Source organism: Euleptes europaea, chromosome 5 (genome assembly GCF_029931775.1).
Source record: "Euleptes europaea isolate rEulEur1 chromosome 5, rEulEur1.hap1, whole genome shotgun sequence".
NCBI lineage: Eukaryota > Metazoa > Chordata > Lepidosauria > Squamata > Sphaerodactylidae > Euleptes > Euleptes europaea.
The window spans coordinates 68,267,150-68,279,841 of record NC_079316.1 but is presented as its reverse complement, the minus strand read 5'-3'; the positions used below and the strand labels follow the sequence as shown (position 1 = coordinate 68,279,841).

General features: G+C 40.7%; 1 protein-coding gene across 1 annotated transcript; it reads left to right on the top strand.

Moving 5' to 3' along the window:
- The first annotated feature begins 254 nt into the window (after positions 1-254).
- On the top strand, positions 255-11,234 carry NSMCE4A (NSE4 homolog A, SMC5-SMC6 complex component). Its single transcript, XM_056850470.1, has 10 exons — positions 255-570; positions 1,841-1,921; positions 3,233-3,363; positions 5,041-5,192; positions 6,960-7,056; positions 8,058-8,148; positions 8,694-8,788; positions 9,752-9,800; positions 9,933-10,021; positions 11,169-11,234. The coding sequence occupies exons 1-10, from the start codon at positions 255-257 to the stop codon at positions 11,232-11,234; spliced, it is 1,167 nt and encodes a 388-aa protein (XP_056706448.1).
- The last annotated feature ends 1,458 nt before the right edge of the window (positions 11,235-12,692 follow it).

The following is a 12,692-nucleotide window of genomic DNA, read 5'->3' as shown; positions in this document are numbered from 1 at the left end:
GGTTTCAGATCGTTGACGCATTTCCCTCCTTCTTTTCCCCCCACTCCACAAAAAGACCTTCATGTGTTATTTTTCTAGACCAAACACCGGCGGGGATTTAAAAAAAAGAAGAAAAGAAGTCCTTCCCTTCAGTCAACAGCTGAACCAGAGGGTGACGTCATCCCCTCTCCTCCGGGAGGCGGAGAAAAGGAACTTGACTCACGCAAATTATCGGGATTCGCGTTCTGGTTTGGGCCTGCCGCGGAGCCGTAGTTATGTCCTCCAACGCTCGCGATAGGTGCCGCCTTCGGTTTCAGATCGTTGACGCATTTCTCTCCTCCTCCCGCTGCGTGGCGGCGGCGGCGGCGCGGGAAGGAAGAGCGCGCTCGGCCGGAAGCCTGAACAGCGGGGTCATGGACGGGGCGAGCGGCAGCTCTCGACGCTCTTCGTCCGAGGACAGCGACGGAGACCTGAACGGCGAGGGAGAAGCGACAGGGGGGGCCGAGCGAGGCGATGGAGACGGCGGGGACGACGCCGCCCGGCGGCGGCTGCTCCGGCAGGAATACCGGACGCTGATCAACATGGTTCAGCGTGAGTGGCTTCCTGGAGGGCGGGAGGAGCAGACGGCGCTTAGCTGGGTGTGTGTGTGTCAGTGTGTGGCCCGGAGAGAGAGAGAAAGTTTAAACTCCGTGGGGAGGGAGGCTTTCCGAAATAACAACATTTTTTTAAATTACTTTTTATCTTCATAACAGGAATTTATATTGTAACCGAATGGAGGAACTCGGGGCGGTTGTTTGTTTGTTTGTTTTTAATTACTTATTTTCATAACAGGAATTTATATTGTAACCGAATGGAGGAACTCGGGGCGGTTGTTTGTTTGTTTGTTTTTAATTACTTATTTTCATAACAGGAATTTATATTGTAACCGAATGGAGGAACTCGGGGCGGTTGTTTGTTTGTTTGTTTTTAATTACTTATTTTCATAACAGGAATTTATATTGTAACCGAATGGAGGAACTCGAGGTGGGTTTTTTTAATTACTTTTTATCTTCATAACAGGAATTTATATTGTAACCGAATGGAGGAACTCAAAGTGGTTATGTTTTTTTTTTTTTAAATTACTTTTTATTGCTTATTCCATAATAGCACAATCCATCTTATTCGGTATTTCATAAAGCTTATCTTTCCATATGTTAGTAAATAGCAATATATAGCTTAAAGTATACCTTCATTGTTAAATACATCTAATATTTTAGATTCCCCCTCCAGCTTCCTCTTACCTATTCATAATCTAGTCACTTCTTTATATTAAAAATTATCTATTCTTACTAAACTAGTATATAATTATTTATAATTTTCTATTTATTCCTAATATCCATTATATACCCACTGTCATATATAACCTAATCATTAATATTGTCAATTGATATTAAAGAAAAATTAAAAATGCTAGTAGGTTACTTAATAACTCCCGAGAAAAGGATAGATCTATAAATTCTTTACATTGATAACCACTTAAAAATGAGGGTTTTTTAAAATTTATTTATGTTAAAGGTGATATATTGTACTTCCAAATGTATCATGGTGGTTCTGGCACAAGTGATAAACCTTTGCTTTCTACTGAGAATGATTTCTCTTGGCTGTCGCTGGTTTGTGGCTTAAACTTAAGCTTCTTTCTTTTACACGGAGGTTCTTTAGTTGTAAGAGTTAGGAATGTTAACACGCTTCCCCAGTTTCTCTCTCAAACTGGTCTGTGATCACTCCTTGGAATGCAGCAGACTGTCATATGAACTTTTTGAATAGGTCTTGCTCTGCTGATTTTTTCTTTCTTTTAAGGTATATAATATATATTTTATTGTAGATAATCGTGAGACGATGCTGAGTACCAGAAATGATAAACTGACAGAAACACTAGAAGAAGCCAACAGATTGTTTACTGGAGGTAATGCGATAGCTGCCCAAATGTTTGCATTATTATTGTTTTTATTTACTAAAATAAAGAGCCAGCGTGGTATATTGGTTAAGAGCAGTGGTTTGGAGCGGTGGACTCTGATCCGGAGAACTGGGTTTGATTCCCCACTCCTCCACATGAGCAGCAGACTAATCTGGTGAACCAGGTTTGATCCCGCGCTCCTACACATGAAGCCAGCTTGTCCTTGGGCTAGTCACAGTTCTCTGAGCTCTCAGCCCCACCTATCACACAGAGTGTCTGTTGTGGGGAGTGGAAGGGAAGGTGATTGTAAGCCGGTTTGATTCTTCCTTAAGTGGTAGAGAAAGTCGGCATTTAAAAACCAACTTTTCTTCTAAAAGTGCGTATGGAATGAAAACACAGAAAAGTTATATTTTATCATACGTGGCTATATGAACATAGTTATTTAATATATTGAACCTGGTCCAGTTGTAAGTAATTTTATAACTTACAGAAATACTTGACTGATATCTGTGGAAAAGTCTGTATCTCAAAGCACAATGCACCTGAAATGCTCTTTCTTGCCCCTGAATCGTCGTATCTCTTCATCACATCTTTATGCCTTTCTTCCAGGAACTTGGGGTTGGTCTCCCAGCTCCTACTCTGGCACTCTAATCACTACATGGGTTCTGGGCACAAAGAAATAGAGCTTGCCAACAACCACTCAGTCACTTTGTAGTTCCTAAATCATCATGGCTAAATTAAATATACTGTCTCTGAAAACCTTACGGAGGGCCATTATCCACTGCACTAGATTGATGAGGAAGAAATCAATTATCACCAGCTAACAATTGGGGTGAGGGATGCTTAAGTTGTCAGAGTGGTTACTGATTAGGTTAGCGTTGTCTGAATATTTCATGTTGCAAAAAGGACAGATAAGGAAAATTTCATCAAGGACCCACTCAAGTTATCTGTTTTCATCTAGACCTCTTGCATTAAATTAAAGGTATAATTAATTTTAACATTAAGGTTATTTGTACACTGTAATAACTTGCCACTGTTATGGCAAATCATCTATTCTATTTGCATAATTACATAAAAGTAGCCAAAACATCAATTGCCAGTAATATGATTTTCTGAGAAACTTGCAAAAGGCAAAGCTATACTGGATGGTCACACAAGAAAGCGGAATTTACTGTTCTAGTAGATTTCATTTAATGTTTGGAGTCTCTGCTTTAAGACATGAACTCTTTGAGTGCTTGCAAGTATTCTAGGAAGTGGTGGTAATGAAATACTTGACTTTCAATAGCCTTTGCTAGTAACAAAATATTCTTCTTTCTTAAGTGTCCCGAGCCAGGGAGGCTGCTCTGGATGCTCAGGTCCTAGTTTTGGCATCAAATCTAGGAAAGGAAAAAGCAAGCCAGTTGCAGTCAGACATGACAGTGTTTGATCCATCTGCTTTTGCTGAAGATCTAGTAAGTTTGCAGGAATTAGTTATTTGCTAAAATAAGGTTTTTGTGCTTAAGAGTTCTTCAACAAGAACTTGTTGTATAAATCACTTTTCCTCTTTGGCATCTTATAGTATAGCAGAATTTTTACTCTACCATCTTTCTTCATTTACAAAAGCTTAAAAGTAAAGCAGAGAACAACTTTATTGTTGTGAGATGGGCAGCCCATACCTGAAAGGGGGGCGAAGCTCCTTTGGAGCCAGTGTGACCCCGCACCAGTGAAGGTGCCACCTTATCAAGGAATAAGGTGGCACCTACGCTGGTGCAGGGGCAAACACGCCAGCATCTGGGTGCTGCCGGCCGGACTTTCTCAGAAGGGAAAGCTTGCACCAGCACGGGAGGGCGTTCCCAGGGATAGAGCTGCCTTTCGGCTGCTTCCACAGCCCTTTTGCCCTAGGAACACCCCCTTGAGCGGCAAGGCTGTGCCACCTTTTTCAGTGGCACAGCCTCACTGTTTTCAATAGGGCGTTTCCCCCTTTTTCGTTATTTTATTTTTTTAAATGCTTTTTTAGGCTCTGCGGCAGCCGGGAAGCCTCTGAGGAGGCAGCATTGCTCCCAGCCGCATATATACCCCCCCTTCAGGATTGTGCTCTTAGTTAACAGTGTTAACAAATCTGCTTAAAAAAAAAAAAAATCCAGAAGCCCAGTAACCTAAAATGTTGGGTTAGGTAGTGTACATTGTCCCCCCCAGTCAAAGTTCTGAATTGCAAAAAGTTGAATCCAACAGTCTGTATAAGCAATGTATATATTTTATGTTCTTCTTTGGCTAGTTATGAGTAATGCCAGTAAGTATGCAGGGCACTGAAATATTACTAAAGTCTCAAATGAGAGATGACTGTACAAGATCACTAAGTATTGGCAGCATGTTTTCAAGCTTATCTTACAGCTACAAGAGTTAGAAACTGTTTCTGACTTTAAGTGAAACGTTGTGCGACGTGTTGTGCTTCTTAGGAATCCTGAGATCTATGCTCAGTAAAACATTCATTCCTCTGTTTACTGCACTTGTGTAGCATCTGACTGCCCATGCTGATCCATTAGGCTGCCCTACAAATGTGAGAAATAGTGTGGTGACTTGACTTGTATAAGAAGATAAACTGTTTGTGTAATATATAGAAACAATATTGGTACATCAGACACATTATCCTGTTGCAGGGTTAGCAGACTGACCTGTAACATTTGCAATGGTGTTACACCATTGGTTGCCTGGTACCACTGCCTGGTCCAGGAGAGCCAAATAAAATAGGTGCCATAGTATAATTCTTGTGCTAATAAATCTAAAGAAAAAAAATCTTTGTGCCTATTAGACAACTAATTCTGGATAATGTGTGTGTTTTAAAGTGTATAGAGTAAGGGTAAGATAACAGCATGCAAAAGCTGGAACAATGCTGGAAAATTAAGTAATTCAGTTAAAATTCTGTCAAGGGAATGACCACGAGTTCCTGTTGAAATGGAGCATCAAATGATGCATCAAAATTAAGTTTAATTTATTTGTATCTATCCTTAGTTCAGTTTGGTGGAGTGTGGAAAACACCTTTAGGAAGCTGATATTAAGCCTGGTAGTCCTTTCACACACCTGCTTTCTAGGAGTAGACTTCTGTTTCATGGTGACAAATGGAAACTGATACCAGTATGTTTCCTCTACAGTTATCATTCATGGGTTTAAATCGTCTAGAAGGAGATGAAAGTGATAATGACAGTGAGCAGCTTGCCAGTGGATTTTTGCCTAGCAATGCTTGGCACAAGCTTGGTGAAGAAGCAAAAAAGTACTTTAGAAGAGCACCTACTTTCCACTTCATGTAAGTATGATACTTTTTTTCAAATATTGACAAAATAGCATGTCTTCAAACCACAACTGGAAACGTTTTATATCTAATGCTGAACCTGAACAAGCTCAGTGGGAAGCCCAGGTTCACAAAAACAAGCAAACAAACCTCAAAACTTTTGTTAAAAAAAATCAGGGATTGTCTTGAGCACCCATCCTGGTCCCCATGGTTCCCTGTGTTAATTAAGCTTACTAGCAAGAACAGGAGCAATGCCCCACAGAAAGGAAGAGGGTTTTTCTTCCAAGTGGGATCACTTGATTGGCTTAGTACCATGTGGAGTGGGAAAAGAACAACTAACCATGTGAGGGGGGTGCGATCATGGGAAAAAAACGATAAAACCTTGAAGTGAGAGCTGCATTTGCTTTTCTGTGGAGGGAGCAGAAGATGAGGCCCCTTGCCGGATAAGCCCACGTCAGGCTGATATGGCTCAGGATCTGTAAGCCAGTAGGGAATCGGTGTATTTAGCTTGCATTAGCTTTTTGTATTTTATCTGTTTTGCATTCTCCTATGTGTATGAAATCCTTCTGTTCTCTTTATGTTTTCCCTTCAAGTAATTTCATCTACCTTCCCTTCTCACTCTGTTTCTGGGTGGCAGAAAGAGGCAGAAGTAGGCTTGTTAGACTCTGCCTCAGATCTCATTGTGACAGGTGGTGGCAGCTACCCTGTGAATGAGTGTGTGTGCTATTGTTTCAGGGGCAAGCAGTAGCCAAATGGCCCCAGGTAGGCTAGGGAAGTAGAGCCCTCCATCTCTGGTTCTACCCTGCCTTTCCTTGGGGTCTTTGACGGATTTATCCGCCCTCCTCCCCACAAAAGCAGAGAAAGCTGGCCAAGATTTTTTGAGATTGTGGTTAGCATTGAGGAGTTGCCTGGCACTATGATTGGGAGAAGGGAGCAATTTAGTAAAGAGTAACTGAGCATTTGCAAAGCATCTTTCCTTTCCCCTCACTGAACAAACGCTGTTGTATAAGGGCAGGGCAGGCATCATCAAGCTCACTGTATCCGTATTCTATCTGCAACATCTATAATCCATTTTAAAAGTATTACAAACCGCAGGCTTGTGACTTTCCTATCATACCCTAGGACAGGGGAGAGGAACCTTTTTTCTGCCAAGGGCCATTTGGATATTTATAACATCATTCGCAGGCCATACAAAATTATCAACTTAAAAATTAGCCTGCTATATTTGGTCAAACATTTAATTAACTCACCTCTAATGTGATAGCTGGAACTGCTTCTCTTTGGTGAGGCGTGTGATGTGAGCTGGTATTGATGTTGCTACTCGCAACTGCTTTTCCAGATTGTGCAGATTTTTTTAAATGTTGATTTGGCACCAGCTGCCACCAAAGCACAAGCATTTCACTGTTACTGAAGTTAAGCCGCAGCAATCATTTTGTGACTGGCTCTGCCTCCTGTAGTAGCCATTTTGCTTCCTCGCTCACCATGCCACGTCAAAACCATGCCAGGTCACAACTCCAAACTCTCCAAAGGAGAGCCAGCCTGGTGTAGTGGTTAAGAGTGGTGGACTCTGGTCTGGGGAACCGGGTTTGATTCCCCACTCCTCCACATGCAGCCTGCTGGGCGACCTTGGACTAGTTGCAGTTCTCAGAATTCTCTCAGCCCCATGTGATCAAATATCTGGAATTTTCCTAGGCCGCCTCAAAAGAATAATAAATGTTAACTTTAAACAATTTGAACTTTGAATTGTTGCACATGGGAGCCACGTTGTTTTACTTTGTTTAGGTTGGGAGCTTTCACTGCTGATCCTCCTGTTCAAAGGCCACGAATTGAAAGGCAGAAGAAAGCAGGGCCAGCTGAAAAAAGGGTCATGCCTGCACAGGTAGTGTGGGTGGGTGGGTGGCTGGGGTAATGCATTGAATTGTAGTCTGTTACTGTTGTGAATTTCAGCGTCCAGTTGTTCTCAGTGTACTTGCTAAAGGGAACTGCCTTTTATAAGTGTAGGATCCAATAAAAATTCAGAAGACTTTTCAGGCACAGATCTGATTTGTTGGAGCAGGGTGGAAACGTAGATATTATTCTTTGTAACAGTCGTTTTTAACATGTATGCAGTGTCCCTTTCTCACCAATCAGTTATGTAAAATGGCTTGTAATATGTGGCTGAAGCCTTTTAATCCAACACTGGAAAAAATATTTTTCAAATGGGGGGTGTATGTGAGGGTGAGAGCTCTGGCAGCTTCCTTGCAAGTTACCTTGAAGGGAGTGATTTCTGCTGACTACTACTTGAGCTTCAGTTCTCCAGTGTTGCATCTACTCTAGTTCTGAAGATCACCCAGACCTTGGGAGAGGATTGTGACAGGTGCAAGGGACTAAGGAGAAGAGATGGTTTCGTGAACTATTTTTCATGGGTTAGTGGACCCAACTTTTTTGTGTAGAGATTGAAGCCTTGCGTCAAACATTGGCTGCATTATCGCGTATACTCTTAATGGTTTACAGAATTGTTTTTCCTGCTATAAGGAAAGAATATTCTTAGGGGAGAATACTGTATAACATGGACACAGAATATGCACCCTGAAGAGTACCGGTGGTCTGCTTTTCTAACACTTCAAGGCAGACAGCCTACTCCACCTCCAGTGAAACCATCTTGAATGTTGTGCCTTCCATGGTGTCTTGGCCTGACTTGATAGGAGTGGATGCTTCTGGACTGGAGGTGGTCTCCTTGGTCAAGACATCATGATATCATTGGTGAGGGTCTGATGTTGAATATATCGGAGTGCAGCCTGCTTAGTTCTGATCAAGCTTTGTTCTGGCCCATGTAACAGCAATGTACCCCTACAGTATAATGTAGTTGTGAATGACAGCTTAATTGAATTGTACTTCTAGCTGAAGAAGATGGAAGAATCTCATCAGGAAGCCACAGAAAAAGAAGTAGAGAGGATCTTAGGATATTTACAATCCTTTTTTAGAGACGAACGTAAGTATGCAAGTAGAACACTGCTAATGCCAAAATTGAATTGGAGCATTACTTGTTCCTATCTTAAAGCTTGTAAAGGAGGGAGGGGAGTTGTTCCTTTCTCCTTTGCAGGGTGAAGGAACATAATTAATCTGAAATGGCTGCAGAAGCCAGCAGTGGCTATAGGGAGTCCTGCGTTAAACTCCAGTCAGCTTCACAGTATCCGCAAAGTGGGGAGGAGCAAGCTGCTTAAGCTTCCTACTGTTAGGCTAGCTCAAGTTGCTTTGGCTCCACCTGTTTTTGGTGGTACTCAACTCTCTTTAAAATATTTTATGTAAACTGTCACTCAGCTGTATCATTATCCTGGGATTGCAGTGGGATTGCTCTTTGTAGCTCCCTCCCTTGCAAGTATCAGATTAACGCCATTCTCCAAATGCCAATAGGCAACAGGATGCAGCAAATACAGGTTTAAAAGAAATCTCTTAATGCCGCTGCATGGAAAAGAAAGAGCAAAAGGATGGTAAAAGCAGCACCATGTTCTCACACCTCATTTTCTATATTTGTAGCTGGTGTTCCAATATCCTTCCTTGAGTTTGTGACTGATCCAGATTCTTTTCCTCGTACTATAGAAAATATGTTTCACGTATCCTTCCTAATAAGGGTAGGTGTGAATGGTTTGCAGTGTTATTTGTCATTTAAAAAGCAAAATGCATCCATTTGTCATCGCTAACTTTAACTTTATCTGAAGCAATATTGTCAGGAAGCACAAAGACTTATTTTTTTATAGCCTTGAAGATTCCTAGTTAAATAATTTCTTGCTGAGTAAAGGTAAATGTTTCCATGCATAAAGCCACAGCTTTGGAGCCCAGTGCCTATGTGATATCACTAATTAATCTTATACAACAATTTGGTCTGATGTATTTTTAAAAACTGAAACCAGGATTAAAAAGCAGGCCACAGGATTACCTGGACCTTCTCTTCTGAAGAACAAACCTCTCCCTTTCTCTTCTAGCTTGATCCTGTCAGACCTCAAAAGCTAAGTAGGGTCGACCCTGGCAAGTATTTGGATGGGAACACCAGGATCTTGACATGGAAGAAGGCAATAGCAAACCGCCTCTGAATGTCTCTTACCTTGAAAACCTCACCAAAGGTTGCTTTAAGTCAGATGTGACTTGATGGCAAAAAGAGAAAGGAAATAAAACTAATCTCTAAACTGGCTGTTTTCAAAACATGCTTTGAAAGTCTAACCAAAGTTCCCAAAGCAAATTTAGGACTGTATTTGGTTTCATTTTAACTTGGATTGATTATACTGGGGAGTGGAGTGGGGAGGAAGACACAGTACTGGTTCCTAAATCTTCTGTGTATAAGCTGAAATCAGCTATCTGGTTCTATCTCTTGCCAACAATGGAGTCCGCTTAGAAATTAAGGCTTAGAAATAATAGGGAATGTAGTCTGATTCTGTTTCCCTGATTTAAAAAATCATCTCAAGGCCTGGGAATCTGTGAAATAGAAACATTGTCTTATTCATTTAAACATTGCCAAATCTCAGATTCTTGTACACCAATTAGGTATTTTTCGGTAGTTTTTGCTGGCTTAATTATAACCTGAGATGTGTTTATTCCAGGATGGGCTTGCAGGAATCAAGCTGGATGAGGACAAACTTCCCATAATAGGTAAATTTTAAGAATTCTTTTATAAAAGTGACTATTTGATTGCCATAAGACCTGATAGATACTTGCGTAAGTATACTGTAAGTTTTGTCTTAAATACTAACTTTTCTGTTCTTAAAATGTGATGTGTGATAGAACCTTTATATCCAGAGGAAGGAGAAAACAATCAGGATACTCAAGCACGGAAACAAGCAGTCTTAACAATGAACTATGAAGAATGGCAGGTAAAGTGAAAATGTTTCTCCTTTCCCTTAAGCTAACTAAAGTGTTCCCAGGAGACTGTGATCTAGATTCTGGAGTACTGAATAAATGGCAGAACTAATTGTACAAGCCTGCCCATCAATTAAAGTCTGCAACAGTGGCTCTGTTTTGGATATTCCTGCCTTCAGAAGTAAGACTTGAAGCGGAGCCTTTTCAGTGATAATCTCCACAGTCAAATTTTAGACGCCAATTGTGGTGTTGATGTACTGGTTAGTATAACTTGTTCTGGTTCTCTTTTGGTAGCCTGGGACATCTTTTTGACCTAATTCTGTTGTTTTTTTATTGGGAGGGGGCTGTGACTCAGTGGTGGAACATCTGCTTGGTGGTTCAATCCCCAGCATCTCCAGCTAAAAGGAGCAGGTGGTAGTTGTGAAAGACCTCTACCTGAGACCCTGAAGAGCTCCTTGCAGTCTGACTAAACAACACTGACCTTGTTGAACAATGGTCTGATTGAGTGTGAAGCAACTTCATATGTTGGTGTAGTCTTTTCTGTCCTCATAGGAATTTTTTAATCTTGTGGCTGTAAAAATAAGTATTTTATCATATATTTTGTGGACCATAGCCCACTGCCTCAGATGCTTATCTGAAAATTATTGTTTCACTTTGGGGTTTAAAAAAATTATTTACTGCTGATTTTAAACTGTTTAAATTACTGTTATAAAGCAGCTCAAGTGTGTTAAAAAGATTCTGACATGATTAAAAGTGAAGTGTATGTCTTTACAAAATGGGTATAAGCAATTTTGTGTCCTGCTTGTAGTAAAATTTTGGAAAGTTGTTTGTTTTTTCTTGATTCTGATCCTTTCACTTTAAGCCTGTGCAATAAAGTGGTAACAGCTACATAATTCCATATCTTATTGAACAAAATTGACACAAGCTCCACTTGTTATTCAGGGTAAGGGGGAGTATGATGCAAACGTTTTATTGAATGGATGAACAGGTGGTCACACTTATTTCTTAGTCCCCCCCCCCCAACATGCATCTCAAATTATGTTCAAAGTTCTGAACCAGGTAGCTGATGCTGGAAGAAAGGCAAAATGCTTGATTCTCTTTATTGTTGATGTGAATTTTAAATTCAGTTAACATTAGAAGCCAATCCTTTTTTCTCATCAGAATATTGTGAAGACTTTTGAAATTTCACAGCCCATGATTCCACCAGCTAACCAGGAAACCCAGTGATCTGGAACAATTCTGAAAGGTACCTTTCAGATATTAACTTAGTCACAAAGTTATTGAGAGGTGGTTATTTCTATGATTTTTCAACTTGTTTCATGTAACTGAAGACAGAACGAAGCCTACTTTTTTCCCTTTACAGGTATTGGAAAGTTCCATGAGAGGATTAGTACTAGGCAATGTCCTGTTGAAGTTGTTGCCCATAGAAACCAGTCCTTCTCTTTCAAGAAGCACAGTACTTGCTCAAACAGAGAACTTGTTGGTGTTCCTACCCCCCAGGTTTTTTTTAAATGAGATGTGATATTCTTTTTGTTATAACTTGTTCTTAGTTCTCCGTTTGTGGCTTGTTTATGTGCCAAACTATGTACCTTAACAATTTGTTAGAAATTAAAGTTATATTTGTATTCTATACAAGTCTCATGTTTGTGGTGTTTCTTCCTATTATACAACAGTTTAGAAGGGCTGTATTAACAATTTTTATTAATGCAAATAGCCTTGAAATTAGTGGAAGAATACTTATCTTTGTGGGTGAATCCAGAAGTCTTGCCAAGTGCGAGACCAAATGGGGAGAAAGGGCACGGCTTTGGTTAAAAACTCAACAGAATGTTTTCACGTGTTGTAATGAGAAACTCTGTTTCGATATTTCAACGTTTCAGTGGTCTGTCTGCATTTCAAGACAATTGCATGAATGTATGTATTTATTTTCAGCTACTGTGAATGTACTTGCATTTGTTGAAAACAATGAAGTGGAATACCTGTAAACACACAGGGAAGAACAGAGCCGTTCTCTTAGCTGTTTGGAAGGTACACATGCACATGGAAGTTTTGGCTTTGTGAAATCACACCACACATTGCTAGATTTAGTTCAAGAATTCACACTGAGGCTGTTCAAAGGACCAAAACTAAGAACAGTGTGCAAAAACCAAAAAACAATGGCACAGTAGGAAAGCGAGTCATTTATTAATAATGACCTCTATACATTTGCATGCTGCTTCATCAGATCTGAAAATATAATAATCTCCAAAGCTTTTCCTACAACTGATTTACGCTCAAAGACAAGAGTGGAATGCAGTAGCTCAAAAGGCAATGGATGTGTCGTATCTCGTCACTACCTCCTACACCCATGCAGGCAACAGGCTGGATCCAAGGTAAGTCTCTGAGGTGCTGAAAGTGGTGCTCAACTTCCCACATTTGGCCACCTTCAGCCATCATTTCTTCACTTGTTTTTGGGTGCAAGTAAGCTCACTGGAAAAGACAATCATGCTAGAAAAAGTTGAAGGCACCAGGAAAAGAGGAAGACCCAACAAGAGATAGATGGACTCTATAAAGGAAGCCACGACCCTCAGTTTGCAAGATCTGAGCAAGGCTGTCAAAGATAGGACACTTTGGAGGACGTTGATTCATAGGGTCGCCATGAGTCGGAAATGACTTGACGGCACTTAACACACAAGCGTTCTGCACTTG